This window comes from Equus asinus, chromosome 1, assembly GCF_041296235.1.
Source record: "Equus asinus isolate D_3611 breed Donkey chromosome 1, EquAss-T2T_v2, whole genome shotgun sequence".
NCBI classification, from domain to species: Eukaryota; Metazoa; Chordata; class Mammalia; order Perissodactyla; family Equidae; genus Equus; species Equus asinus.
The window spans coordinates 174374985-174402689 of record NC_091790.1 but is presented as its reverse complement, the minus strand read 5'-3'; the positions used below and the strand labels follow the sequence as shown (position 1 = coordinate 174402689).

The 27705-nt window shown below is 38.8% G+C and overlaps 1 protein-coding gene and 1 non-coding gene across 8 annotated transcripts in view; one reads left to right on the top strand and one right to left on the bottom strand.

Annotated features, from left to right (window-relative positions):
• The window catches only part of CTTNBP2 (cortactin binding protein 2), a 153252-nt gene extending 131383 nt beyond the window's left edge, over nucleotides 1-21869 (top strand). For 6 of the 7 annotated variants that reach the window (XM_014838473.3, XM_070512386.1, XM_070512375.1 and 3 more), the window contains 9 exons: nucleotides 1968-2120; nucleotides 2259-2446; nucleotides 6569-6747; nucleotides 9010-9215; nucleotides 9574-9759; nucleotides 13493-13556; nucleotides 14751-14883; nucleotides 16023-16124; nucleotides 20721-21869. In XM_014838473.3, coding sequence (XP_014693959.3) covers nucleotides 1968-2120; nucleotides 2259-2446; nucleotides 6569-6747; nucleotides 9010-9215; nucleotides 9574-9759; nucleotides 13493-13556; nucleotides 14751-14883; nucleotides 16023-16124; nucleotides 20721-20966 — 1457 coding nt within the window. In that variant the 3' untranslated portion in view covers nucleotides 20967-21869. Of the gene's footprint in view, nucleotides 1-1967; nucleotides 2121-2258; nucleotides 2447-6568; nucleotides 6748-9009; nucleotides 9216-9573; nucleotides 9760-13492; nucleotides 13557-14128; nucleotides 14368-14750; nucleotides 14884-16022; nucleotides 16125-20720 lie in introns of all 7 variants that reach the window. The other variant, XR_011504125.1, reaches the window with a different exon arrangement.
• Nucleotides 4391-4492, bottom strand: LOC123288369 (U6 spliceosomal RNA). Its single transcript, XR_006532045.1, has one exon. It is a non-coding gene; the product is annotated as a U6 spliceosomal RNA (small nuclear RNA).
• Nucleotides 21870-27705: the final 5836 nt, after the last annotated feature.

Genomic DNA, 27705 nt, shown 5'->3' with positions numbered 1-27705 from the left:
ATGCCCTAGTCCCTTCTAGGACTGAGCCCTGCCCAACCTCCATTCTTCTGCCTCTGCTGTTTCTTAAACCTAGAAAGCCTTCTCCTGACCTGTCTGTTAAGATACCATTCCTTGTAATAGGTCCAGTTTAAAATGCCACATCCCCCCAGTTGGAATCAGTCACCTCCGGCATGCCATAGCACTTAGCACAGGACATACAGCGAGGGGACACTGGATAAACATTTGTTGCAATGCAATTACTTGTTCCTGCAGATATGTTCTAGCTGGACATGGAAGTTTCAGGGCCACAGGAACTAGCCATACACTTAGCACAAGGAAAACTGGAGACTTTTAGTCCTTGGTTGCAGAAAAGCAGATACATAAACCATCCAACCTGGTCTGTTTTTTAATCACTGAGTAGAAAAGGTTTGTTTACTGTTGTTGTTTTAACCAACTATATTTATCGTAGTTCCACAATAAATGTATTTTGGAACTAACATTTGAACCCTGAGAAGCATCAGATTTTAGCACTCTTTAATAAATAGCTGTGTTGAAGGGGGGCCAGCATACACCCAACACTAGTGGAACAGCCCCCACAAATACAATTAAATTGAGACGTGGCTGTTATTGTTTCTGGTCTTCTCATTTTTAAAGCTTCTTGGCATCCAGAAAAGCTATTTCAGTCTCAGAGGAGATTCATTTACAATATTTAAGTAGTTCTTTTGAAAGTGAAAATGCATCGTGTCTATAGTAACAAGGAGGAAGAGTGGAGTATAATATACTATTATGAGTATTCATGAAAAGTGGAGTACTTCATAAAATTACTCTCAGGTATTTTAAATTCATCTCTTTTTTCAAGGTTAATTTGGCTAAGATCGGAGCATCTTATAATCTTCTAAAATATTAAAAAGTGATTTTAATTTTTTTATTAATTCATTGGTATGTGGGAAGTACTATATATATTTTTTAACAATGATATTGATAACATCTGAGTGCTTAGTAAGTGCCAGGCACTGTTTCCAATACATTTGTCCGCTGGTTTATTCCTTTCCTACATATAATAATCATCTTCCATTTACTTTTCATCTTTCGTTTTGGGTTGATAGGCAGCTCAGTCCTCCCGTTTTTAGTGGGAGGACCACTAAAAGAAGATCAGAAGTCCTAGAGTTTGGTCCTTCCTTACCACCGTTCCTGAAACCTTAGCCAAAGCACTTGAACCTGAGATCTGTAAAAAGGAAGGAGCGATCTGCTGATCTCTCTGAGGTCCTGTCTGCATTTTATGAATATTTGACCTATGTGAAATTTAAGCATCATTTAAGGGTTTTGACCTTTTGATTGTGAAATACACATCTATAAAATCATGCTACCTGTATTTACAGATTAATCAATAATTTTAAATAAGATAACCATTTAACCACTGACCAGGCCAAGAAATAGAATATTCCCAGCTTCCAGAATGCGTCTCTGTGCCCCTGCTGCTGTTCACAAACCCTTCCTTCTGGAAGTAACCACTAGTCTGTCTTTAGCAATAGTCATTTCTCTGCTTTTCTTTATAGTTTTACTACCTATGTATGAATCCCTAAATTATATATTTAGTGTTGCACATGTTTGAACTTTACATGATGAAATCATATTGTATGTACTTTTTTGTGATTTGCTTCTTAATATATTGTGGCGGTCCTCCATGTTGTTGCTCATAGTTGTATTTTGTTCCCTTTCCAATCCATCATGTGAATATACTCCTATTTATTTTTCCATTCTATTGCTGGTGGACATTTGGGATCTATTACGGAGCTAGTGTTGGATCATTGTGTGTGTGTATCTTCAGCTGTATTCACCAATGCCAGACTGTTTTTCAGAATCCTTATACTCCTCCTGCAATTTAAGAGCATTCCCAATGTCACATCTTCACTAAAACTTAAGTTTTTGCCAATTCGTATAGGTTTTTGTAAAACCTTTAATTACCGAATTTCCCTGTTTGACCACAGCATGTCTGATCCCAGTGAAACAGTCTCCTGTTAAGAAGAAAATCATCATCATCTTAGAGAATTTGGAAAGATCTTCATTGTCTGAGTTATTGGGAGACTTTTTGGCACCTCTGGAAAATCGCTGCCCTGAAAGCCCCTGTACTTTTCAAAAAGGTAAAGGTGGTGGGGAGACCATTCTGACCTTTCTGTTCCCCAGAGTACGAGTTATCCTTCATGTTCTTCTTTCTTTATTTTAATTTGCACGTGTCCCATAATGTGGCTTGCTGAGGTTGGACCGCTGGTTTGTTGTAGGAAACGGAACAGCGGAATGTTACTACTTTCATGAGAACTGCTTTCTGATGGGAACCATCGCCAAGGCCTGTCTCCAGGGCTCCGACTTGCTGGTGCAGCAGCATTTCCGCTGGGTGCAGCTGCGGTGGGACGGCGAGCCCATGCAGGGACTGCTGCAGAGGTTCTTGAGAAGGAAGGTTGTGAATAAGGTAAGAAACCACAGCTGCAGCCTCTTGCCAGGTGGGAGAGGGGGCTTGAGGGTCAGAAGACCTGGGCTTGCCTTCTACTACTTACTAACTGTGTGGCCTTTGGCAAGTAAACTTTTTGGATAGTCAAGGGTTAAACAAGATAATGCATGTAAAACCTGTAACAGTTTCTGGACTATATTAAGTTTTAAAAAAGAGAAGCCAGTAGGTTTTACTGTTGCTATTAACTGTTCTTAAAGAGTCTCTCCCAGTTCTTAATGCTGTAAGAGGCTAGAATAGAAAATTAATCATTCTTCTTAAGGAAAAGCTACTGTTTCCTTAGAGCCTTCACAACATTATCCATCCACTCAAGTTAGTTTTAATATATTGACTGTGACACACTGTGCTATAGTAAATATTAAATAGCCACATGAAAAATTAGATGTTGTTTTTTTTTTTTTTTTTTTGGTGAGGAAGATTCACCCTAAGCTGACATCCGTTGCCAAGCTTCCTCTCTTTTTTGCTTGAGGAAGGTTCCCCCTCAGCTAACATCCATGCCAATGTTCATCTGTTTTGTGTGTGGGATGCCTCCACAGCATGGCTCATGAGTAGGAGCATGACCAGGATCCAAATCCACGAACCCGGACTGCCGAAGCAGAGTGCGAGGAGCTTTAACCACTCAGCACTTTTGACACATTTTCAAAAGTAATAATAACTTTTAGTGATTTTTTTCAGAATAATATTCTGAAATTCTATATTCTATTTTCTCCCAATTACAAAATTAATTTAGTGCAGACCAAATTTAGTAATTACTATTTAATTTAATATTCTTGTTGGGTCAGTAACTGAGTGTCAGGGTAGATTTAAAATAAAAGAGCTCGATTTAGCAAGATTTTGTCATTTAATCCTGCAAGATGGGCCACACTTGGAGGACAGTGTCTTTGTTGCGTCAGCACAGTGTTTTAAGCTGCAGATAACACAACACCCCACTGCTAGCTGCTTCACAGAAAGAGGCTTTTCCCCTTACAGAACCAGATGCCTTGCAGTAGGTGTTGCTGGTGTCTGTTCAGCACCTGCGTGGTGTCAGGTCCCTGGATCTGCGTGAGTCTCGACCTCCCTTCAGGATTGCAGGACACTGCAGGGCTTCAGGTGCCACACATTCACACAACATGCTCAAAGTCAGGAAGCAGGGGGCTTGGGGATAGAGAGCTTCAGCTTCCTCGGTCTCCTCCTCCTCGGCGAGAAAAGCATCTTTTTCTGAAACTCCCCAAAACATGACTTCTCCTTAATTAACCAGAACTGGTTTCCATGCTCACTCCTCCGCCCCAGACCATGGCTAGACCCGCCTCCCCAAGACTGAAGCTCTCCACCAAGTCCCTGAACAAAATTCTGTGTCTACTGTGTTAGAGGATGAGAATGTACATGCATTTGGGCGGGGGGGTTAAACCGGGAGGTGGGTGGAGGGCTTTGGTAATTCAGTGAACAGTGCCTACCACAGGTGATTTGAATTAGTATCTGAAATTCTTAGAGAAATCTTCTACCCAAGCTATGTTCAGGTCAGTTGCCTGTTCATAAATATGTGCTTTTGACCAAAGCATATCCATTGTATGACCTCAACCAGTGGGAAGAAAGGTAAGGTAAAGTGCGGTCATAGGTCTGTAGCTTTTCAAATTACTGATACTTCCATTAACTTCATCACTATTAATATTTAAATCTCATTGCCAAAAAAATTCACATAAAAAATCACAAAAGATGTCACTTTTTTTCTTAAAGACTTTATTTTTATTTTTAGAGCAGTTTTAACTTTACAATAAAATTGAAAGGAAGCTACAGAGATTTCCCATATACCCCCTGCTCCCAAACTTGCATAGTCTCCCCCATTGTCAACATCACTCACCAGAATGATACACTTTTTTTACTGAGGATGAACCTACATTGACACATCAAAGTCCCAAGTTTACCTAGAAGAAAAACATGGAGTGCTTCACAAATTTGGGTGTCTTCTTTGCACAGGGACCATGTCAATCTTCTCTGAAAGGTACCAGTTTTATTTTTTACATATGGTGGTGTTTCAGGTAAAATGTGCCTCCTCTTCCCTCACTCCAGCCCTCTGGTAAATATAGTTTGAAAAGGATTGATTTTACTTATTTTGAAAGGAAAGTTGCAAGCTTCAAGCTCTATTCTCTTTTCCATTGTGTTTGAGAGTGGGAATGTGGGGTGTGCTGTGAATAGAAAGGGGGGAAAGGGTAATGCCTTTTATTTACCAAAAAATCATTTTGAATAGGTTAATAAAGCGGATTCCTGGGGTAAGAGTACAAAGGGAATGAATGACTCTTGCAAAATATCAGAAATCTTGTAACTGCAGAACAGAACCAAATCTTTGGGGGCGCCTCAAACCACACTGACACTTGGTCACGATTTCTTCTTCCAATCTCTTACAGGGATATAAGTAAACAGACCTTTTAGGACATTACCAGTCTTCCTACTAGTATTTAATAAAAATAATTATACTTTTTTTGGTAGGAAATTAACATTTAGCTATGGTTAATTGAGTACCTGCTCTCATTATTCTTGCTGGAAGAATATCAAAGAGAGTAGGAGAAATATAATGGTCGTTCCTCTTTTGAAGAAAAGGGAAATTATGATAACAGATCCCAAAGCCTCATGTGACAGTGCTAACACCTGAACGGAGATGCTCGTGTCACTGAACCACTCTCATTCTTCCTAGGCTGAATTATGCCCCTTCATGGAGGACGTGCAAACATTCACAGACTGTCCTCAGTCTTGATGCCGTAATTACTTGGTAAAGCAGAGATTCATACGAGTCTACGTTCTTATAAAATACAGAGTCAACTGCTATATCTGACTTCTGAATAACTGAGAGATATTTCTCCTAATAGTAAATAAATCTTTGTCCTTTTGTGAATTCCATACTAACAAAAGGGACTTGGTTTTATAAAATATAATTCTCAAAAGAATTACTCCCGTTAAACCATGTGTGTTACACAATATTCTTTAAAATTTGCACATTTTAAAATTTAAAGACAAATGTCTCGGGGCCAGCCCAGTGGTGTAGTGGTTAAGTTTGCGCACTCCGCTTCAGCAGCCCAGGGTTCACCAGTTTGGATCCTGGGCGCAGACCTACACACCATGCTGTGGCAGGCGTCCGAAGGATAAAGTAGAGGAAGATGGGCATGGATGTTAGCTCAGGGTCAATCTTCCTCAGCAAAAAGAGGGGGATTGGCAGCAGATGTTAGCTCAGGGCTAATCTTCCTCAAAAAAAAAAAAAAGTCTTTATTCTGGCAGAGTTCTGTACATTTTGATGAAGTTAGCATTTTAGCTGAGACCTTCCTTCTAGGGAAATTAAAATTGCAAACGCACCACAGATCCAGTTATACCATCTTATCACTTATCCAAAACATTGAAATATTTAATGGCTTTTTTTATGGCATTTATTCAAAATCCTTTCTTGAACACCTGTTTGCAAGACCCTGTGAGGTACTCTATATACATGTGAAAAATGATTTTTTGCAGAAGTGATATTTAAGAATTCATCCAAGCTTTCTTCTTAGTCTACTTACTGCTCTACTGTGTCTGAACCCTCTCATGTCACATAATAAGCTACAGATCTGTATCTCATGCTAAGACACATAACACTGTCTGTTATTACTTATCCATCCTTCAACCACCCTAAGTGAAGGTAAAATCAGATTCAGCTATATTTTTGTTTTGTAGTTTTATATTTTTAATTTTGGACTGTTAAAAAAAAAAGGAGAGCCAGCCCTGATGGCCTAGTGGTTAAAGTTCAGTACTCACCACTTTGGTAACCCGGGTTGGTTTCCCGGTCACGCAACCACACCACCCATCTGTCAGTTGCCATGCTGTGGAAGCAGCTCACGTAAAAGAATGAGAAAGACTTACAAGTAGGATACACAGCCATGCACTGGGGCTTTGGGGAAGGGGTAAAAAAAAAAAGAGGAAGATTGGCAACAGATGTGAGCTCAGGGCAAATCTTTCCATGTGGGAGAAAAAGAAAAAAGAAGAGGGTCAAGCATAGAATCACAAGGAAATACATCTTAAAAAAACAAAGGACAAGAAGCAATGTTCTAAACCAAGCCCCTGTGTTCCGCCTCCATGTCTCTCTAGTTCAGAGGTCAGGTGCCCTCTCCCTGCGACCCTGTGTGCAAGACAGTCGACTGGGCCCTGGCTGTCTGGCGCCAGCTCAACTCCTGCCTGGCCCGCTTGGGCACACCTGAAGCACTTCTTGGGCCAAAGTATTTCCTGTCTTGTCCTGTAATCCCAGGGCATGCCCAAGCGACAGTGAAGTAAGTGTCCTTTCTCCTTATTTGCCTTTTTAAAATAGAGCCATGGCCAATTTGGGGTGTTTGGGAGTGAGGATGCTCAAGGGGCCACCTTGTGCCGCCTCCTGTCATCAACATAGCACACCAGAGCTCTGTGCTCCTGTCAGAGGACAACCGTGACTTGTCTGTTGGATAGTTCCTAAGGAAACCATTTTAGCTAAGACTAGGAAGCAGTTTCCCTCTGTTAGAAAACTCTTATCAAGGTCATGTGTGACTTGCTGTGCAGTGTCTCCTGGGGAAGGTTCACATGAGAAACTCAGTCAAGTATCCTGTAACCAAAAAAACAAAAACAAAACCTTACGTTCTATTGATGAGTTGAAGTTTCCTCCTTTATTAATGAGACTTCTGTACCTATTCTCTTTTCCCTTGTAGCAGCGTATGAGAACAGACGTACAAACAATAAGGTTAATGAAATAGAAAATGAGGGGGAAATTGAAAGGAGGAATAAATTTGTCACGCTCCAGCTTAGTAAGGGTTCCATGATTAGCTATTAGATTTGATTCTACACTTTCTGGCATCCTGGGCAGAAATCCATTTTGGAAAGCAGGGTGATATCAGTAATGTATCATCTCTATTGTAAGACGAACTGTCAATTTAATAACAGGTAATTGGAGGGAAAGGAAGAAGTACTATATTAAAATCTACACAGTGTTTTCTTGCTAAAAAGCAGAAGTACGTTTATTCATATAATTACCCTTCCTTCATTAGTATCACAATTAAATTGTGTCTTTTTATGTCCAGAGTCTCAAGACTCTGGAGTCAGTTTTTGGCCTTTCCTCTCGGGAGGACAGTCACTGTTGAGAACTAGAGGCTCTGAGAATTTTACACTATTTGCAAGCTAACAAGTGAGCCTGCCACAGTTTCCAGGTGCTGAGTGAGAGGTTAAGGACTTCATCACTCCCAGCACGGCCCGAGCCTGAGCTTCACATTGGCATCAGTTGCCCTGGCTCCTCAGGTCTCACAGGATGATACCGGTGGCCCAGATGGATGCTGGCTTGGCATCACAGCTGCAGAACTCTGAGCTTAGGCATCCCCCCAGTCTCCTAAAGGGGGCTGCTGGCAAATCTGGAAGTAGACATCACTTTCATCATCCTGCTCAGGAAACAGATCTACCCTCTGCTCCAGAAGAAGACACTGTCTCTATCTTCCAAAGCTGTTTGCTATATAAACATCCGTGAAAAGATAGTCCAGAACAAAGCTGACACAAGATGTGCAAAAATTTGCTGGAGAATTGTCTCTCAGTAGCCATATTAAGGAACTGCTACTTTTTTTTTTAACTAAAGTTTATCATCTTTACCCCTTTCACACCTTTAGGAGGAACTGTGTACATTTGACTTGTGTTATAGGATACCAGATTTTTGTCTATATTCTCTATTTTAGTTCCATATTACTAGACGTTAACGGAGAAGCTTACGATAGATGGATGTTTGATACCTGGGTAATAGTTTGAACTTGAAAGGTTTATGCCAATTATCTAATAGCTTTGAAAACTTTCCTATTCTGGGAGACGTGGTTTTGTTTCTACAGTCTTTAATCATATTAACTGTTTTTTAATGCTGCAACAAAGTGTAATCCTTTTTGAAGGACTTTCAATTGGCATCGGGTGCTCCATACTTGGCCTAAAGCCCCACTACTATAGCTATTAACACACAGAGTCCACCTGAGGCGAGAGCTGGTTGACCCCATGCCCTCTCTGCAGGGCTAAGCCCCGCTGGGTATAGACACTGAGCCCTTCCCTTGGAGCAGGCAGATTTAATTTGCCAATGATTATAAGATGTTTCCCAATTCCAGAAATATTAAAATACAATATGTGTGTCTTATTAAGGAAATAAGACAATAATAAGGGCAAATAAGTTTAAGCTATTTAAACACGGGCCTTCAGGAAATCTTTTTTCCAAACTTCTTTCGTCTGTAAATTTACCTTCCTTTTGATGTATTTATTTATTCATTAATTCAGCAAACACTCAAGCATTGATTCCTGCTCTCAGGGAGCAGTAAAAGGAGACATGGAAACAGTTGCATTTGAAATACATTGTATTTTTGAGGCAAATTCAAATTACTTTGGTGTTGGATAATTTCACTCATTCCAAAACTACTTGGGAAAGGTAGTATATCTGTAGAAACACTTAAGTGTTTTTCCACGGTCTTCAGACCTGCGCTTCATGGAGTCGTGTGTAATTCTTGAGAGGTCTGTTCCTAACTGTGAATCCACCCCTTTCTTGCAAGGTGGATGTCTAAGTTGTGGAATGCCGTCATCGCACCCAGAGTTCAAGACGCAATATTGTCAAGAGCCTCTGTGAAAAGACAGCCTGGCCTTGGGCAAACAATTGCAAAAAAACACCCTAGCCAAGGACAGCAGGCTGTAGTTAAAGCTGCTCTCAGCATCTTGCTTAATAAAGCTGTTCTGCATGGCTGCCCCCTCCCGAGAGCAGGTATGTGGGCTCATGCTGGGAGGAGAGGAAATTCACAGCCTTATATAATACGCGTTGGAATTTGTTTTTGGGGAGTTCTCTTTTCTCTCTTTGTAACTAGAGAAATTATCTCAACATTAATGCACATTTCACAACTTTGCCCCAGAACTCTGTGTTTTAATTATTGGCTCATGTTTAAATACCAGCCTTCCAAGAAAAATTTGCTGGTTCACAAAACCCCTGCTTAGGTATTAAGCAGGCCGGTGATTTTGAAGAGTCTGTTTCTTTGAGAATTGGAAATGATGCATTTTGCTCGACTCTATGAAATTGCATTATCACTGTTGTGCTTTTGGCAAAATGTGGTTTTATGTTGTTTCAGAGCTAGACCAGCACACAGCTGATTTCAAAGGAGGAAGTTTCCCTTTATCTCTAGTTTCAAGTTATAACAGTTGTAGCAAGAAGAAAGGAGAGAGTGGTGCCTGGAGAAAGGTGAGCACCAGTCCTCGAAAGAAGTCTAGCCGGTTCTCTTCACCCACCTGGAACAAGCCAGACCTGAGTGAGGAAGGTAAGTGGGTGGGCACTCATGATTTGGTTTCTGAAGGGAAATATGCCTTTATTTTCATCACTGTGCATTCAACAAAACAAAATGCTGAGTATTTCAATGCATCTTTTCATGGAATAAACCAAGTACATAGTAGGCAATTTCCAAAAATATTTGGGAGCCCCCACCCGAAGAACTGACCTTTCATGCTAGAATTCAGAAATTAAATTTGTCCTTCCCATGTTAATGATCATCTGTTTTTTCATTAATTTGATTTTCTTGATGTCCGTAATTATATTTATGGAATAATTGACAACTAAAAAGAAGTGTGCTAAAGTGCATTCCTAAGCCAAACTTAAATTTTTAAAAGCATGTGTACAGACATATTTGATACCAGTTTAAGGCCTTTATGAGTAAATCAGCTTTACATATTTCTTTTTCATACATGGGATGTACCATATGCCAAGTTTTGTTCTAGGTACTGGCCATAGGGCAGTGAAAACAACAGACAGAAATACCTGCCCTCATGGAGTTTACATTCTAATAAGTGATTAAATAAATTCTGTGTAATGGGATATCATATATAAAAAAGAAATGTGTAAGATTTCATTCTAACAACAGAGAAGGCATAACACATCTATCTCTGGTGTTAGACCTATTCCTTTTGGCTTTCATAATAGGATAGTCAACAGTTATACAGATTATGAATGTCCTCACTAAAGGAGATCCATATTTGAGTAAGAAAAAAAAGATGTTCCAACTTCATATGCCTTGTGGATTTCTGACATTTATAATTAATTTTAGGTCTTCAGGAGCCCTCTTATGCTCCAAAGTATTCTGTTTTGTGTAATTTTATGGCAATTTTACAGCAGTGGGGTTGCTAAATAAAAGAATATGATGCCTGAAATCTTACATCATAAAAAGTTGCTTTTGTTCATTGAGATGTTTTTATATATAAGCATCTATGTTGATTTTTAATAAAAATTTAATATTTATGATTTTTAACCATATTAATACATGCCAGAGTTTTTTTTTTTTAAAGATTTTATTTTTTCCTTTTTCTCCCCAAAGCCCCCCGGTACATAGTTGTGTATTCTTCGTTGTGGGTTCTTCTAGTTGTGGCATGTGGGACGCTGCCTCAGCGTGGTCTGATGAGCAGTGCCATGTCCGCGCCCAGGATTCGAACTAACGAAACACTGGGCTGCCTGCAGCGGAGCGCGCGAACTTAACCACTCGACCACAGGGCCAGCCCCAATATATGCCAGAGTTTTATAATTACCCCCAGTGTGTGAATGTCACCACTTTTTTAAATGATTGAATGGCAAGTCACTGAATAAAATGAGAGTTTACCTTTTTCTTTTTTGAGGAAGATCAACCTTGAGCTAACATCTGCCACCAATCCTCCTCTTTTTGCTGAGGAAGACTGGCCCTGAGATAACATCTGCGCCCATCTCCCTCTATTTTATATGTGGGATGCCTGCCACAGCATGGCTTGATGAGCAGTGCATAGATCCACGCCTGGGATCCAAACTGGTGAATCCCAGGCCGCCAAAGCAGAGCGTGCGAACTTAACCACTACACCACTGGACTGGCCCCTACTTATATTTTTTTAAGATCAGTGTTATATACTTATAATGGGATACATTCTGATCTCAAAAGCTTACCATTACTTCCCAAAGTTAGAGTGTTTGAATCAGGCAATAAATTCATTAGACTCTAGCCTCCAATATAGCATAGAGACTCCCCAGAGGACTTTCTGTACCAAGGATTATGCCATTCACTTTTTTATCCCTCTGTAGTATACAAAAGAGCTCTACAATGAGGATTGTCATCTCTGTATACGGCTAACAAAACTGAGGTTCAGAAACCCCAGCTACCTGCTCCAAGTCACTTCTGGAAACACGGGGTTCTGCATGCCAAGTTTTTGTTTCTTGCAAGTCCAGTGCTGTTTTCTTCAGTCCATGGCACATGTAATAATCCATAACTCAGATAACTGACAGCCATCCAGGCTTTTCACTGTACCATTTCCAAGTTTATTATAATTTCTATAGGGTTTAGGACCAGCTTCTTTCTTGAACTAAATAATTCCCTAAACAAGAAGCATTGTCAATATATACTTTAGAGTTGACAAGCAAAATCAATAAAATGCATATGAATTTAAGGCAATGTTATGGAATTAAGTCTAAGCAAAAAAAAGTAACAGAAAAAATTGAATTATAAATGATTTTAAGTTCATTTATATTTTCAATAATTTGTAGTTTTAAAACTATTTGATATCGTATCAAATATCACATTCTTTGAAACAAGAAAACATTTGAAAGATTTATAAAATTATATACAACCATAGTTTACAATGACTTCAACATAGAGACTTATAAAATCTAAAAGCTAATTTTACAAAGTAAATTCATTGGCCCTGTGGTTGGGTGAATGAACCACTTTTTGGTTAAGAACCAAAGATTGGCATGCCTCTAGTTAGTTTGCTTATTTTTTATAATAGTAAATTAATTACAACAATGTTTGGCTGGATCGTTGTTCAGAAAAAAAAAATATAGGAACCCCTTTACATTCCATGCAGATCACTATGGAAGCCCATAAAGTTTGGTAAAGACACAGCCTGGTACTCTGGGGACACAGAAAGACAATGATGTCAAGTCACAGGCTGTGGAAGGCAAGGCCCAAACCTGTACGCTTATGGTAATTAGGGGAAAGCTACTAGTCAGTGCTTTCTGACAATAATGACAAAAGAATGTGTAAAGAAACTAGTAGAGAGATTCTCTCTGATGATCTGCTTATAGGCAGCATATATTAAATTCAGTTTACTTTTCAAAATCATTTTTAGAATTTGTGCTAGCAATATTTCATACAATTTTAGAATTCACTCATAAGCAACTATGTTAATGACCTTATAAAATTTAGAGTATGTATTGTAGAAAGACATTTGATTGGAGTCTGAAATGGTTTATAACAGTGTTTCTCAAACTCTTTTGACCATAACCCACAGTGAACAATATATTTTCCACATGACCCGTACATACAAATCTGTATTTGCATATATATACAAATCAATATATTTACTGCAAGCAGTGCAATCTGATGTTTCCTAGTCTGTTTCTTGTTCTTGTAAATGGGTCGAAGTCTGCAGTTTGAAAATCATTGGTATGAGATGCAGCGTTCTTTTTAAATTCTGTGACTGTATACTGTTCATACTTTGCTTTCTGTGTAATACAAAGCAATTCAAAGATAAGCTTCTACAAGTACGCTACTAATGCTATACGCACTGGAACACATCATGGGGGCCACACATCAAAAACTGCACCTCATCTACATGCTCAGTGATGGTGGCAGGCGAATAAAGGTAGAGAAAGGGAGATTATGTCATCAAAAGGCAGGTATTCAATCCCTTTTTAGGTACTTTGAGGAGAAAGGCCTAAGGACATAGGGACTTGACTAGTGGGAAGAGGGGCGACGGATAAAAGCAGAGTTCGGGCTTCCTGACCTGAACCTCAGGCCGTGGTAGCTGTGCTGCTTGTAGTCGTTAATATACGTGAGGCTGTTGGTCACTCGCTGCCCTTCTCGAAATGCCTGTGTGGGAAGTTACATTGAGGACGCGGTCCTGAGGAAAAACGCCTCAAGATTTAATTCAAAAACAATGTGAAAGTGCAGCAGAGGCCTCAGCCTGCTTCTTTTAAAGACTAAGTTCAAGATGCACAGGGACAATTATTCAGTTGAAATGATTACATTTTTCTTTATACAGGTATCAAAAATAAGACTATATCACAGCTGAATTGTAACAGGAATGCTTCTCTGTCAAAACAAAAGTAAGTTCCCCTTTCAGATTTCACTCGTAGCAAACAAGGCACATTCTCATTAGTTTGTGCAACTATTATGATGTTAATGTAATTTTTTTTAAAAAAGCAATAGAGATCACTCAAATGCTAGTATTAAGCTGAAATCTTATGAATGGCTGAAATCTAAAAAAAGCCCCTTAAGCTTAATATAACTAAATATAAAGCCTATTTTCCTTTCAGTTTGTTGAAAAGGTTAGAAATTTTATTGGCTTCTTTTTTTATCAAATTCAATCGTTAATGCATTTGACATAAAGGTATAGTAAAATACTGCATTTATGAACTGTTAAACGGACTTTAGGTGATTGATCTTTTTTAATGCTAGATTTACAGAAACCTGGCATGACTTCTTTGATTTTAAGTGCTAAACGTTGAAAGTGCTGATTGTATTTGTTTTCTTCTGTTGCTTCTCAGGAATTGTAGATTCAGCTTAGAAATTCTGAGCTATAAAGATGCTGTGGTTCATCATAGAATAGAAGGGTTTGGGCAGTTTGTAACTAGGTCCCCACTGAAACCTAATAAATGTGTGCCCTACCACTTGGCAGGTAACATGTAGGAGCCTGTGCCCTGGTTCGCAGAATTACAGAAGGGGAGGATGAAGAGAGAGAAGGAGAATGCTTCTTTCTCCCGGGCCCACTGTTAGATCTGTTATATTCGACAGCCTATAGAATTTTCAACAACTCTATCATGTAGGTATAAGGAATTCATGACAGAGAAGGGAACCCAGGAACTGAGATGCGAAGGAGGGAAAAAAGAGGAAACCTGGCCCATGGCCATATTGCTAGTAAGTGGGAGAGCCAAGTTTGAAATTCATGTTTGCTCCATTACATCACACTGCTCCCTACCCCACAGTGTTCACGTCTTAGCTTTATCTATCCTTAGAGACAGAAAAGAAAAAAGTGTAAGGAGAGCAGAATGTTGTGAGCCAAAGTGGGTTTCTTTGTGACATAAAATTTTATCCTATTGAGAGTTTTGAGTGGGAGTTATCAAAATCCTATGGGAGTGAGTTACAGCATTAAATGGCATTTATAAACTCCTTTCAACGATATTAAAAGTCTTTTCCTACCCCACACCAAATCCCAAGAAAAGGTCTGGTGTGTGGATTCCGTATTGGGGATTGAATTGTTCCTCTCACTTTGAAAAACACTTTTCTGAACTTTGTGTTAGGTCTTTCGAGAACGATCTGTCATTGACGTTGAGTTTGGATCAGAGGTTCTCTCTGGGTTCGGATGATGAAGCAGACCTTGTCAAAGAACTTCAGAGTATGTGCTCCAGCAAATCTGAGTCTGATATAAGCAAGGTAAGCAGTACAAAGCAGGGAGGACATTGAAGGCCTCCACCCAAGAGCTGAGAGACTTCTTGAAGCCACATTATAACACCCATTCCCTGAAAGAGATTCCTTACTGCATAGGATGGTTAATGCTCCAACTCAAAACACCCCTTACCTTGCTTAGAAAAGCCCTTTCTTCCAAAATATCATTTCTACAATAAGGGAGCTCTGTTTAGCACAGCTTGCTTTTCCAAACTCCTCTGAAAAACCTGAAGTTAACATTGCCTGTGTGAATTGTGTTAGCACAAATTACACCAACACATTCGGGCAGCCACACATCTGTACAAGCCACAATTTAAGTTTCCTCGGGCTTTTTTCCTTGTGTGTTCCTAACTTTGGCGCCTAAGTCATCTATCAGAAGGAGAACATCACAGCAGATTCATGTTATAGACAAAGCAACAGCAACAACTTTCCTTACAAATAAGAAGACTAATTGGCCTGTGTAATGCGTGTAGTCGTAGTGTTTAAACTGTGAAATTTGAGACCCAAATATGGAAATCAGTGACCCGAAATCTCAAAGAAAGCATTAGCAGCATGAAGTTCAGCCTGTTTTGGCACTCTCTCTGAAGTCTGCAGCAATGTGACCAGACTTCCTTGATAAATGCCTCTTACTTGAAAGGGAGCACAAGAAGGTGGTTGTAACTTGTGCAGGTTCCACTGAAAGACTCAGCTATTATATTTGAACAGTCATAATCTCTAGGACAAACTGGAATTGACTATCTTATTTACCCTTGCTGGAAATGAATTGAAATACTTAGCCACTAGAAAAAGAAGGCAACGATTAAAATCTTGCAAATTTTATATCCTTTCTTTTCTTGCCAAGTGACTTTTCTGTCGGGTTCATCTGGTTGTCTTCTTTTTTTTAATAGACTCTCTTCCCTTAGAGACTATTTCTCAGGTATTTGCTGTTAGTTTCACATGAAGGCTTCAAGTGTTTCGTGTGAACAGTACAGGACTGGAGGGCGTGTTTTGTAGAGCTCCCGAGGGTCAAGGAAGAAGAGAAAAATAACACTTCTGCCATGGGTTTTCCATAGTGACTTTAAGGTGTACCTTGAATGTGTCACAGTATAACTATGAAAACATGACTTGATAAATTGTATATTTTCTAGATTGCTGATTCCAGGGATGATTTAAGGAGGTTTGATAGTCCAGGAAACAACCCTGCGTTTTCAGCAACTGTGAATAATCCAAGAATGCCAGTGTCACAAAAGGTAAGTGTCCCTTTCCTCTCAAAATGGGACCACAAAGGATTGCTGTGGAATTGACTTCACAAAGCTTTCAATGTGCATCACAAGGTTACTTTTAAACCACAGTTAGGAAATGAGAAATAGGGTAAAGATAAACATGTTCATTAGTTAATCAAAGTTAGAAAGATTGCTGTTTGGATAATAGCTTGAAAGAATCACATAGAAAAGCATTCCTTTTTCTCCTTCTATTTGAGGCCTAAAAATTTGATCCCAAAATTTTGCGTGTCTTTTCAGAAGGTCTCCATTTGTTTTCATTCGTTTATGCCAAAACTAGAAATAACGTAACTTCTGTCTTCTTTGTTGTTCCATTTTAAAATGGAACATTGGTTCTCATTTGATAAATTTTAAGGTTTCCTGCATTTTGGAAAATTTGAGTTAATCACAACAATATAAAGATCTTTTACACACACAGCGTAAAGTGATACATAAAAATCTTTTATACACAAAAAAATCTCATTTTTAATTTAGTTTCTTAGCTTCCCATGACATGCATCATGTTTCAGTGAGACTTCCTTTAAAAACAAATCAGAATGTCAAATAGAAGAGCCAGGATTCCAATAGACTTCATTAACCTCTCAAAATTACTACTGTGGTTTGGTTAATAAATGCCAAGAGATGGCCCAGCATGGTGCTCCTGAGTGAACAAAAACAATAAAACTACTTTTTTACCCAGTAGCGATTTTGTGAGGATGTGGATTTTGTAGAGGCATTTAGTAATATCTGGTTTGTTCACCAAGCCATGTCGATTGCGGTTCACATCCTGTTCTCATCCACTCCCCTGTGGCTTACAAAAACCCGGGGCGGGGCATGCAGAGAGCAGGATTATAAAGTGAGCATGGTGAAACTATTAAGTTATTAATCCTTATCTGATCACCTGACAGCTCTGGGCTCCACAGCCCCTGCTCTCTCACTGCTTTATTAGATTTCAGTCCTGATTAGTTGCATGTGAAACTATATGAGGTGTGGGTGTTGGGGAAAGAGCGTATGTGTCTCTGGCAAGCAGGGCTGGGGTGGGGGGCCAGTACTGGCAAGGCGAGGTCTTGAATAAAAACCCAAAACATAATCTGTGCAGAAGAGCACGACCTTTCTGGCTCACTCGCTCCTAATGTCTGATTTTTGTTTTTTCAATTAGGAACAGTTTGGAAGCACAGCAAAAGCGTAATTTGGAGAGCAGATAAGGGAGGGTGACCTAAGGAGGTGACCTGGGGTCCCTACTGAGAATTCTGGCTGGAAACCTGAGCTTTGGTTCAGAGCATATTTCTTGGGTCTTTAGGACCACTCTAGGATTCCTTAGTCCGTGGAAGGGTCCATGAGGGTGTGGGAAGAGGAACCATGAACCACTGTTTCTCCAAAGGACCAAGTCACTTTCCTATATAAAAATGTTGACTGGTAGTGCCTGGCTGCTGTTGTTTACATGTCTAATGGAGGCACGGTTTTGTACCCCTGTTTCTGTCACATGACGTGTTGTTGCCACAATAAGGTACTGTCCATAAAAAACTAGTACTGAAAGTGGGATAAGCTCCGGGCAGCTCAGGACAGCTTTGTTTTAAAAGGGACCTTTAAAAAAATGGGTTCTTTTATCTCTGGGCTCTTACAAAAGAACGATGATGTTGTTTAAACGTGTGACTTGATGTGGGTATTGGGACAGCTGTCTCCTACTCTTCTCTTTCTTTACACGTGGAACACCTTTGGAGGCACTGTTCCCCAATGGCTAGAAGATGTTTTTCTCAGGACCTGCCAGCAGAGGGCAAAGTAACACTCATTTGGCAGCCTTCTGAAAGCTTGGCGCAGTCACACTTTTTCTATCCTTATGATAAACTCAGCTAGCATTTCTTGGTTAGATGCCCAGTTTCTTCTGTTATCAGGAAGTAATTCCCTTAGAAGTAGGAGCTCTCTGGGTTAGTTGAAATCAGTTTATCCTGTGTGGCCAGAGAGGGGCCTGGCAGTCAGCATTGTCCATTGGATGACAGGAATGAGTAAATTCTTCTCCTTGTCTCTTTACTGCTACAACAGTAAGGGAACGTCGTGGGTTTCATTAATCAGTGGCACGTTAGCCAGCCTTCTAAAATTAAAAAAAACAACGGCAAATACACGTACACATAGTTACCATCAATAGAAAGAGCAGATACTAATAAATGCGTTTTCTTCTCATGAAACTGCAACTTAATCCCCTTAAAGCAAAAGTTCTCTTCTTTAGTTGCATAATGAATGCAACTTGAGGATTTTTTTTTTTAATCCCCAGTTCCTGGACCACATTTCCTGGAGGTTCTGATGTAATTGGTCTGAGGTACAAGCTGGACACTGGGGTTTTTAAAAGCTCCCCAGTTATTCTCATTTGAACCAGGGCAGACCCACTGCTCAAAAACATAGCTCTGAGCTGCCATCCTCCTTATTTTCCACCTTGTTTCTTTCCAAATGTATCTTTAGAGGAGTTGATAATACCTTCACGTAACATTTTTACATGTAATTGACTATTGCTCTACCACACCCGACACCTCCCCATGTCTGTCCTCACCCTTCCTCCTACCCATGAAACCGTCTCTCTCCTCTTCACCTGTCTAGTCCTGTCTGTCCTTAGAGATCTCCAGTGTCATCTTCCCTAGTGTTTTCCTTTGCTTCCTGCCCACTACTCCCCCATCTGGAGAGCAGGAATTATAGTATCCTCTTACCTTCCAGCAGATGCTCAGTATTGAGTGAATGGCTCAGCTTTAACTATTTCTTTAAGGCTAAACAATTAAAACTAACTTCAGGGGCAGTGCCTTTCCATACAAACTGCAGGTCATCTTTGAGCTTAATATGGACAACACTGATAGTAACCTTATATGTTTAATAGAGAGAACTTTTGGGTTTTAGCCCAGGAAGCATTCAACACCCTTAACTCTCCTAGTCCCAGCTTCTGGTACTTGTTAGCTTTGGGGAAAACACCTCAAAACTTGCCCTTGGCTGCCAGCGTGTCAGGAACATCCCTCTGTGCACCAGTTGCTTGCCCTGTTCTTACACGCCCAGCCTTGAATTGCTGTGGCCCTCACTATGCTGAAGTGATTCTCCATGCTCTCATCACACCTCCTCCTATTGCATCCTCACACCTCCAGGGACTGAGTCAGCCCCACTTAGCTACGCTCAGCCTCACACACCAACCACATTTTTAGCTGTTGTGGCTGCTCCTTGGTACTTCATTTCATGCGGGTATTTCCTGCCTTGGACCATAATGATGCACCTGCCTTGCCTTCATGATGCAGACGAAGGGGCAGATGAGCAAAGAATACTCTGTGTGTGCCTTTCCTCTCTCTGGGCCTTGGCACCATCCCTATGGATTCCCAGAGGGAGATCAAAGATTATGGCAGAATTATTTATTGTTAGATCCACCTCCCTCCTCAGAGGTTCTGTATGCCAACTAGCTGTTACCCTTATTGTAACATGCCCTGTCTTCTGAATACCGTGTATGTGTTGAATTTGCTGGTGTTTTAGACCAAATTACAAGTTAAGATTGGCCTTCCTCAGCCCATGGCTAAGTCCCATTTTACAAATTTAAGAAGACACTCAGGAGCATGCAACTGCCAGCTGAAGCCAGTTACTTTCTACTAAAAGTCATAATAAGTATTTTGCCTGTTAAATTCTAGTTTTATATTCTAAATCTTGAAATGGTGTTTGGTTGCATTGTTACTTTTAAATTTAGAAAGAGGGAAAATCATCAGTGTCAACTGCTTCAGAGACATTTGGAGCAGCTCTGTAGGCCTGACTTCACCTTTGTTGATTGGCAGAATTTAACATAACATAAGGGAAAACACCTTGAATGAAAGTTGAAAACCTGAGGTCTTGTGCCAGCTTCATCACTCTGTGACTGTGGGCAGATGACCTTACCTATCCAGCTCTCAGTTTCCTTGGGGGCAAAATGAGAGACATGGACCAGGTGCTCATAGGAGTTCGGAAGCACTAGAAAACTGAGAGCATGCAGCTTCCAAGTGTGGACGATGTTGAGCCACCTCGTCATAGGGCTGCTGTGCAGGAGTCCTAACTCACTAGAATGTAAGCTCCATTAGAGCAAGGGCGTTACTCTTGTATGTTCTCCGCTGTATGCCAAGCACCTGGAACAGTGCTCATCTTGTAGTTAAATGCTTAAAAAATATTTGTCGATTATTGAGTAATAGTCCAATTTTTAGTTGACAGATCTGAAAGCAGAAAAGTGAGGGGACTCGCTCAAGGAGATAGAGTTGATTTGTAGAGCTGCTAACAAAGAAGTGGTTGGACTAGTCCAAGCCGATGATTTCCTCAGGCCTAGGACTTCATGAAGCTCCTCTTAGGCACGTGACTCACTGACCCCCTGATTCTCGCACTCTTGTGACACCATGAAGGACCTAATGAAACTCAGGCAGCGGGTCTAGAGGAAGTTACTCATTCAGCTTCTCTCTCTTGTCTTTTGTTTGGTTTTTCATGAGACCTTGTGTTTAGGGAGAAACTCCTAGATGCTTGTTCGGAGAAAGAGGAGGAAGAGGAAAGACTGATAGAAGTTGGTGACAATGTCAAATGTGACGAACGTGGTTTGTTTCTCTCCTCTTGCAGGAGGTCAGTCCTCTCAGCAGCCATCAAACTACTGAATGCAGCAACAGTCAATCAAAGACGGAGTTGGGTGTTTCAAGAGTTAAATCTTTTCTTCCTGTTCCTAGAAGTAAAGTCACCCCGTGTTCCCAGAACACCAAAAGAAGCAGCAGCAGCAGTAATACAAGGCAAATAGAAATCAACAACAACTCAAAAGAAGAGATTTGGAACTTACACAAAAATGAACAAGTAGAAAAACCTAACAAATAGGCCTGCCTACAATATGCTCACTCTTAACCTCTGTATATTTCACACAGAAACCAAGGACAACAAGATGTAAATACCTTTAAATGAGTAAAATGTTTTCATTGTAATATAAAGTATGAGTGCGGGACCACTATTCACTTTTTTGTAAAGAATGTATTTATAACCAACATTTTGTTGCTTTTTTTTTTCCCAATTCTGTCAGATTAAACTTCAATACCCAGAAGTTATGCCAACTTTTCGATTAGTTTTATAATAAAAAAATTGTAATAATAGTTTTAATCAAGATGTTCAGGGGTATTAAAACAGAACTGTCTGTGTACTGTACATCTGTATATATGTACATATGTATATTTAAGAAAGGCCATGAATCATACTGCATACTACATGTTACAGAATGTGTGCAACATTAGCTTGAATAACATGTACCATTTTAAATGGAGATCATAATTTTATGTCACCTAATGAGGAATGACTAGAATGAGGCAATAACAAATCATTTCTAAATAGTTACTTTCCGTTAAAAGCCATATTAAGTATTTTGCCTGTTAAATTCTAGTTTTACATTTTAAATCTTTTAATGGTTACATTGCTAATTGTTTGCATCATGTATATTTATGCTTATGAGTTTGCATTATGACTCCTGTAAAATATGAAATTATATAATGCAATAAAAGTGTTATCTTTCTTACAAAAGTTTTGTACCTAAACAGATATAAAAAATAACTGTGTAAATACTTCAATAAATTAATTCAGAGTTAACTCCCTCTTTAATTCAATTCTAGTAGCACAACTGATAAAATTGATATTTTCTAGAACTGTTTCTTCTAAAATTACTAATGAAATTACTCTTACTTATACAATTCAAAGTTAAGATGCTTTGACACCAAATAAAATACTGAACTAATGAAAGAATTTTGGTGTAGTTTCTATCTATAGCTCTTAGTAGTTTATTCATGCAACAGATATTTGTGTTCAGTTAAAGGACATTCATAAAACTTGTTCTCCATGTTGGTATTTCACTATTCACAGAAAGACCCACCCTTGCTAGAAAGTGTTAGTTGGTTTAAATAAAAACAAACGTTTAGATGGAGCTCTAGGAATTAAGTGCTCATTGAACAAAACACTTCTTTTTTTTTCCTTAAATGGCAACAACAACAACAAAATGTATGATTTTGGACCAAGAATCATCTACCTGTTTAAGAGTATTAAAAGTCCTTTCTTGGCCAGAATGGTTTTTTATATTGAAGTACACACGTGCACATTGTTACTATATTAAACTTTACAAAAATGTCTGCAAGTATCTTAAATAAAACATATGGTGAAAATTATGCCACATAGGCTGAAGTAGAGGAAGCTCTTTCTGTCAGGGAGGAACTCAATTCTAGCCGATGTCAGCATCCTGCCCTGGTTTCGAATCCCGAGGGTGTACAGCCCTGACCTCATGCTCAGGGAAGTGTGAGTTGGGGGACTAGAGCAAGGGACAGAGGGCGGGTAGGAGAGAGAAGCCAGAGGAAATAGTCTTAGGCTTGAACACAATAATGCCATTGAGCTGGACTCAAATTCTTGGTGCCTTGGTGGTATTTGATACTCTCAAGTGTTTTCACAAAAAGACACTTATCTTAGGAACAAAACTGAATGTTCTCCAAAGCATAGACCAATATACCTAGATGCACGTGGCTTTAATGTATGTTTCCTCCTACTTAACAAACACCTGCTTAGATTATATCAAATTTGATTTCCTAGTAATAGGGCATTGTTTTATATTAGCAGCTTTTCTGAAGATTAAGATCCCATTAGTGTACTCAAGGACCAGAGAAGAGAAATCAAAACCAAATTTAGAATACATTATTAAAATGACCTATGTAAATGATCCATGCAGCTTTGATTTGTCAGTAAAATTCAACATGTGCACTTTTTATAAATGGATGGCAGATTGCAAGGCGCCTAAAGAGAGCATTTAGATCAGCAGCTCTCAGAATACAGGTAGAGACCTCCTAGTGGGTCATTATATCAATTTAGTGAGTCACATCTATCATTTTTTTGAAGATAGAATAGAAAATGTCAGAGTACATCACAATATCACAGTCAATAAAAGACACTTTTGTTTCAATTATGTAGATGTATGAATGTATGTACTGAGTTGTGATGCAAAGCATAACTCTTTCAGTGGGTCATAGCCAAAAATCTTTGAAAGTCAAATATCATACAATGGGACCTAGGGATGGGGGTAGGAGTGCTTTGTGGGTAAAAAGGTCTTTGCTAATAGACAGCCCTTAGAGTGGAATTAAGCACTGCCATTTATTAGCTGTGTGACCTATGACAAGTTACTTAATCCCTTTGATCCAGTTTTCTCGGTAGTAAAATAGGATCATGACAACCCTACAAGTTGTCCATGAGCATTAAATGGGGTAACACAATAAAGTGTTCCTAGTTAACTCCCTCAGTCATAAGTAATGAATCATATCCAGAACTCTGCGGCATTCCAACATCTTGTCAAGTTATATTCAATTGCAAATACATACTAGCCACTATATTATAAGCATCAGATTTTACTATAGTTGTATGAAATGACTAATTCATAGAAATATATAACTGGAAATTAATAAGTATAAAACATATTAGCAATTTCCTCTTTCCTTTTATGTTAGCTTGCAGGTAAGGTTCTCCAAAGTAGACTAATACACTTTGCAGCTGCTTATGTAAAAGAGAAAACAAGTAGCGACTTCATAAAATCTGATTATTAATGAGGAAAAGTAGCCAATTTTGATAGACGAGTTTCAATTTTCACAAATACCACAATACTTTTTTCTGTGAAATTAATACTTAATGAAAATTAAGTTCAGTTGGCTAGGTCTAGCCATCACCTGATTTAGGTACCTGTTCTTAATTACTATGACCCATTACAGAAATATCACTCTATGAAGTGTGTCATGCTTTCTGAATTCTAAGACCTCTTTTGCAAGATCATTTTTCCTAGAGAACATCCCACAGATGTCAAAGAGTAAATTATGAATAGATACCCTCTGTTAGTTTGGTTTTTACTAAGAATAAATATGTTTAGTTATAGACCAAGATGCCATTGAGTGTTAGTTTAGGAGAGAGAACTACAGAAATACATTGAGAAAGGATATGAGAGCTACACACCACATCTAGTCTGTCTTTTTTTTTTTTTTTAAGATGTTATTTTTTCCTTTTTCTCCCCAAAGCCCCCCGGTACATAGTTGTGTATTCTTCGTTGTGGGTTCTTCTAGTTGTGGCATGTGGGACGCTGCCTCAGCGTGGTCTGATGAGCAGTGTCATGTCCGCGCCCAGGATTCGAACCAACGAAACACTGGGCCGCCTGCAGCGGAGCGCGCGAACTTAACCACTCGGCCACGGGGCCAGCCCCATCTAGTCTGTCTTTAATAGTGAAGATAACACTCAAATATCAAGAGTCATGAGCTAAAGTTCTGGCCACAAAGTTAAGACAATACTTAACATCTCTGGGCTTCAATGTCTTCATTGGAAAAAAGAGGATTTTTCTTGTTCCCAGAAAGAAAACCCCAGGAGAAAATTAGGAATTCTGAACGTTCCTATACATTCTGATACCTTAATAAGAATATCAGCTAAACATACCAGAAAAGTTATTTGGGTTATATTTTAAAGAAATTAAGAATATATCAGAAAGAGAAATTAAGAAAATCCCATTTACAGATGCATCAAAAAGAAGAAAACACCTAGCAATAAATTCAGCCGGGGGACTGGGGGGACCTGTATGCTGAAAACTATGAGACATTGATGAAAGAAAGCGAAGACACAAGTAAATGGAGAGTTATGCTTAATGGATTAAAAGAATATTGTTAAATGCCCATACTACTCAAAGCAACCTACAGATTAAACGAAATCCTATCAAAATTCCAATGGCATTTTTCACAGAAATAGAACAAACAATCCTGAAATTTGTATGGAACCACAAAAAACCCTAAAAAGCTAACGCAATATTGAGAAAGAAGAAAAAAGCTGGAGGCATCACACTTACTGATTTCAAAGTATGTTACAAAGCTATGGTAATAAAAATCATATGTTATTTCTAATCACAAGAAAAAAAATTGTAACTATGTATGATGTTAGATGTTATGTAGACTTATTGTGATGATCATTTTGCAATATATTCAAATATTGAATCATCTTGTACATCTGAAACTTATATAATGTTATATGTCAATTATATTTCAATTTAAAAAATGATTATAGCATGGGATATATTAAATTGTTGGTTATTCCAGAACATAGGATAGTTAACTGTATAATAAATGTAATGAAACTATCTCTGAAATAAGAATTTGTTCAAAAATAAAGCTATTATTCTTGTTTTTGTTTTTTTTAAAAAAGGGAATATTTTCTCTGAGCTAATTTAAATGTTCACGTCTGTGCAGAGTGACTTCAGACCTTGTTCATTCATTAAAGTAATAGTGTGCTGTGGGCTGGGGATAAAGCGTTAAGACGTACCAGCTGCTTCTCACCTTGGAACTTACAGCCTAGTGGGTTGAGACAGTGAGTCAACGGAGAAACAAAGCAAGATCCCTCCCGATTCTGAATGTTCTATAAAGGAAATCAATAGAGTGATGTGACTGATAGCACTTGGTAAAGGGCATGGAGGAAGGATTACTTTAGGGAGAATAGTTCAAGGAAAGGTCTCAAAGAACCTAACATTTACTCTGACAACTGAAGGATGAAAGGGATCAAGGTGTTTTGAGCCACAGGGAAACAGCACTGGCGACTGTCCTGTCACAGGAAGGAGGCCTGTGGGCTTGGAGCACATTCAGCCAGGAGAAGAGCTAGAAGAGATGCAGGTGGACAGTTTGGCAGAAGTCAGGTTCTGCCATAGGCTCTAGAAGAATCGATAGCACAATGTGAAGTCTCTGGAGGTTTTTAAGCAACCATAGGCATTCATTTATATTTTTGAAAAACTATTTAGATCAGTGCTGTCCAAAAGAAAAGTAATATTAGCCACAAATGTGAGCCATGTTTTTAAATTTTTTAATTTTTTAATTTTCTAGTAGCCATGTTTTAAAAAGGAAGAAGAAACAGGTGAAAATAGTTATAATGATATAATTTCTTTGACCCATTATATCCAAAATAACCCACTATATCCAAAATATTATCCTTTCAAAAAGTAATATAAAAAAGTATTGTGATATCTTCAATTATTTTTTCATATTGTCTTTAAAATCACACTGTTCTACAGCAAAAATGAAAACAAAATATTTTTTAGATGAACAAAACCTTGCTGTCATCAGCAGGTCTTCACTAAAAGAAATATCAAAAGAATTTCTTCAGATGAAATGATTGATTCCTGATTAAAACTTGGACCTTACCCCCAAAAATGAACAATGCCAGACATGATATATATGTGAGTAAATAAACTTTTATTTTTAAATTAGCTAAAAGATGATTGTTTAAAAAGAAAAAAAGGGTAACAATCAATGGATGGAGTTTGTGTCATAAATAGAAGCAAAATGTATGACAATAATAGCACAAGGGATGAGATAGAATGGGGAAATGTCTGGAACCTGAAGATCCTGAATAGCAAAAGACTCTAAATTTCTTCCTGAGAAAGAACAAAGCTGGAGACATCACAATTCTTTATTTCAATCTGCATTGCAAAGCTATAGTGATCATACAGTATGGTACTGACATAAAAACAGACACGTAGACCAATCAAACAGAATCAAGAGCCCAGAAATAAACTGATACACATACAGTCAACTATTTGACAAGGGAGCCAAGAATACTCAGTGGAGACAAGACAGTCTCTTCAATAAGTGGTGCTGGGAAAAATGGATATTCACCTGCAAAAGAATGAAACTACATCCTATCTTATACCACACACAAAAGTTACCTCGAAATGGATTAAGGCCTTACCATAAGACCTGAAACCATAAAACTCCTAGAAGAAAATATAAGGAAAAAGCTCCTTGACATTTGTTTTGGCAATGACTTTTTGTATACGACATCTAAAGCACAAGCAACAAAAGCAAAAACAAACAAGTAGGACGACATAAAACTAAAAAGCTTCTGCACAGCAAAAGAAAAAAGGAAACAAAATGGAAATCAACAAACAAGGCAATGAATGGAACAAGAGAAAATATTTGCAAATTTATATATCTGATAAGGGATTAATATCCAAAATATACAAGGAACTCATACAACTCAATAGCAAAAAATCCCAAATAATCCAGTTAAAAGATGGATAGAGGAACTGAATAGATTTTTTTCCAAAGAAGACATACAAATGGCCAACAGGTACATGAAAAGATGCTTAATGTCTCCAATCATCAGGGAAATGCAAATCAAAACCACAATGAGATATCACCTCATGTCTGTTAGAATGGCTACCATCAAAAAGACAAGATAGGGACCAGCCTGGTGGCATAGTGGTTAAGTTTGTGTGCTCCACTTCAGCAACCCAGGGTTCATGGATTCAGATCCTGGGTGCAGACCTACACACCATTCATTGAGTCATGCTGTGGCAGCATCCCACATACAAAATGGAGGAAGACTGACACAGATGTTAGCTTAGGGCCAATCTTCCTCATCAAAAAAAAAAAAAGGCAAAACATAAATTTTGGGAAGGATGTGGAGAAAAGGGAACCCTCATACAGCCACTATGGAAAACAGTATGAAGTTTCCTCAAAAAATTAAAAATAGAAATATCATATGATCCAGCGATCTCACTTCTGGGCACAGAGCTGAAGGAAAT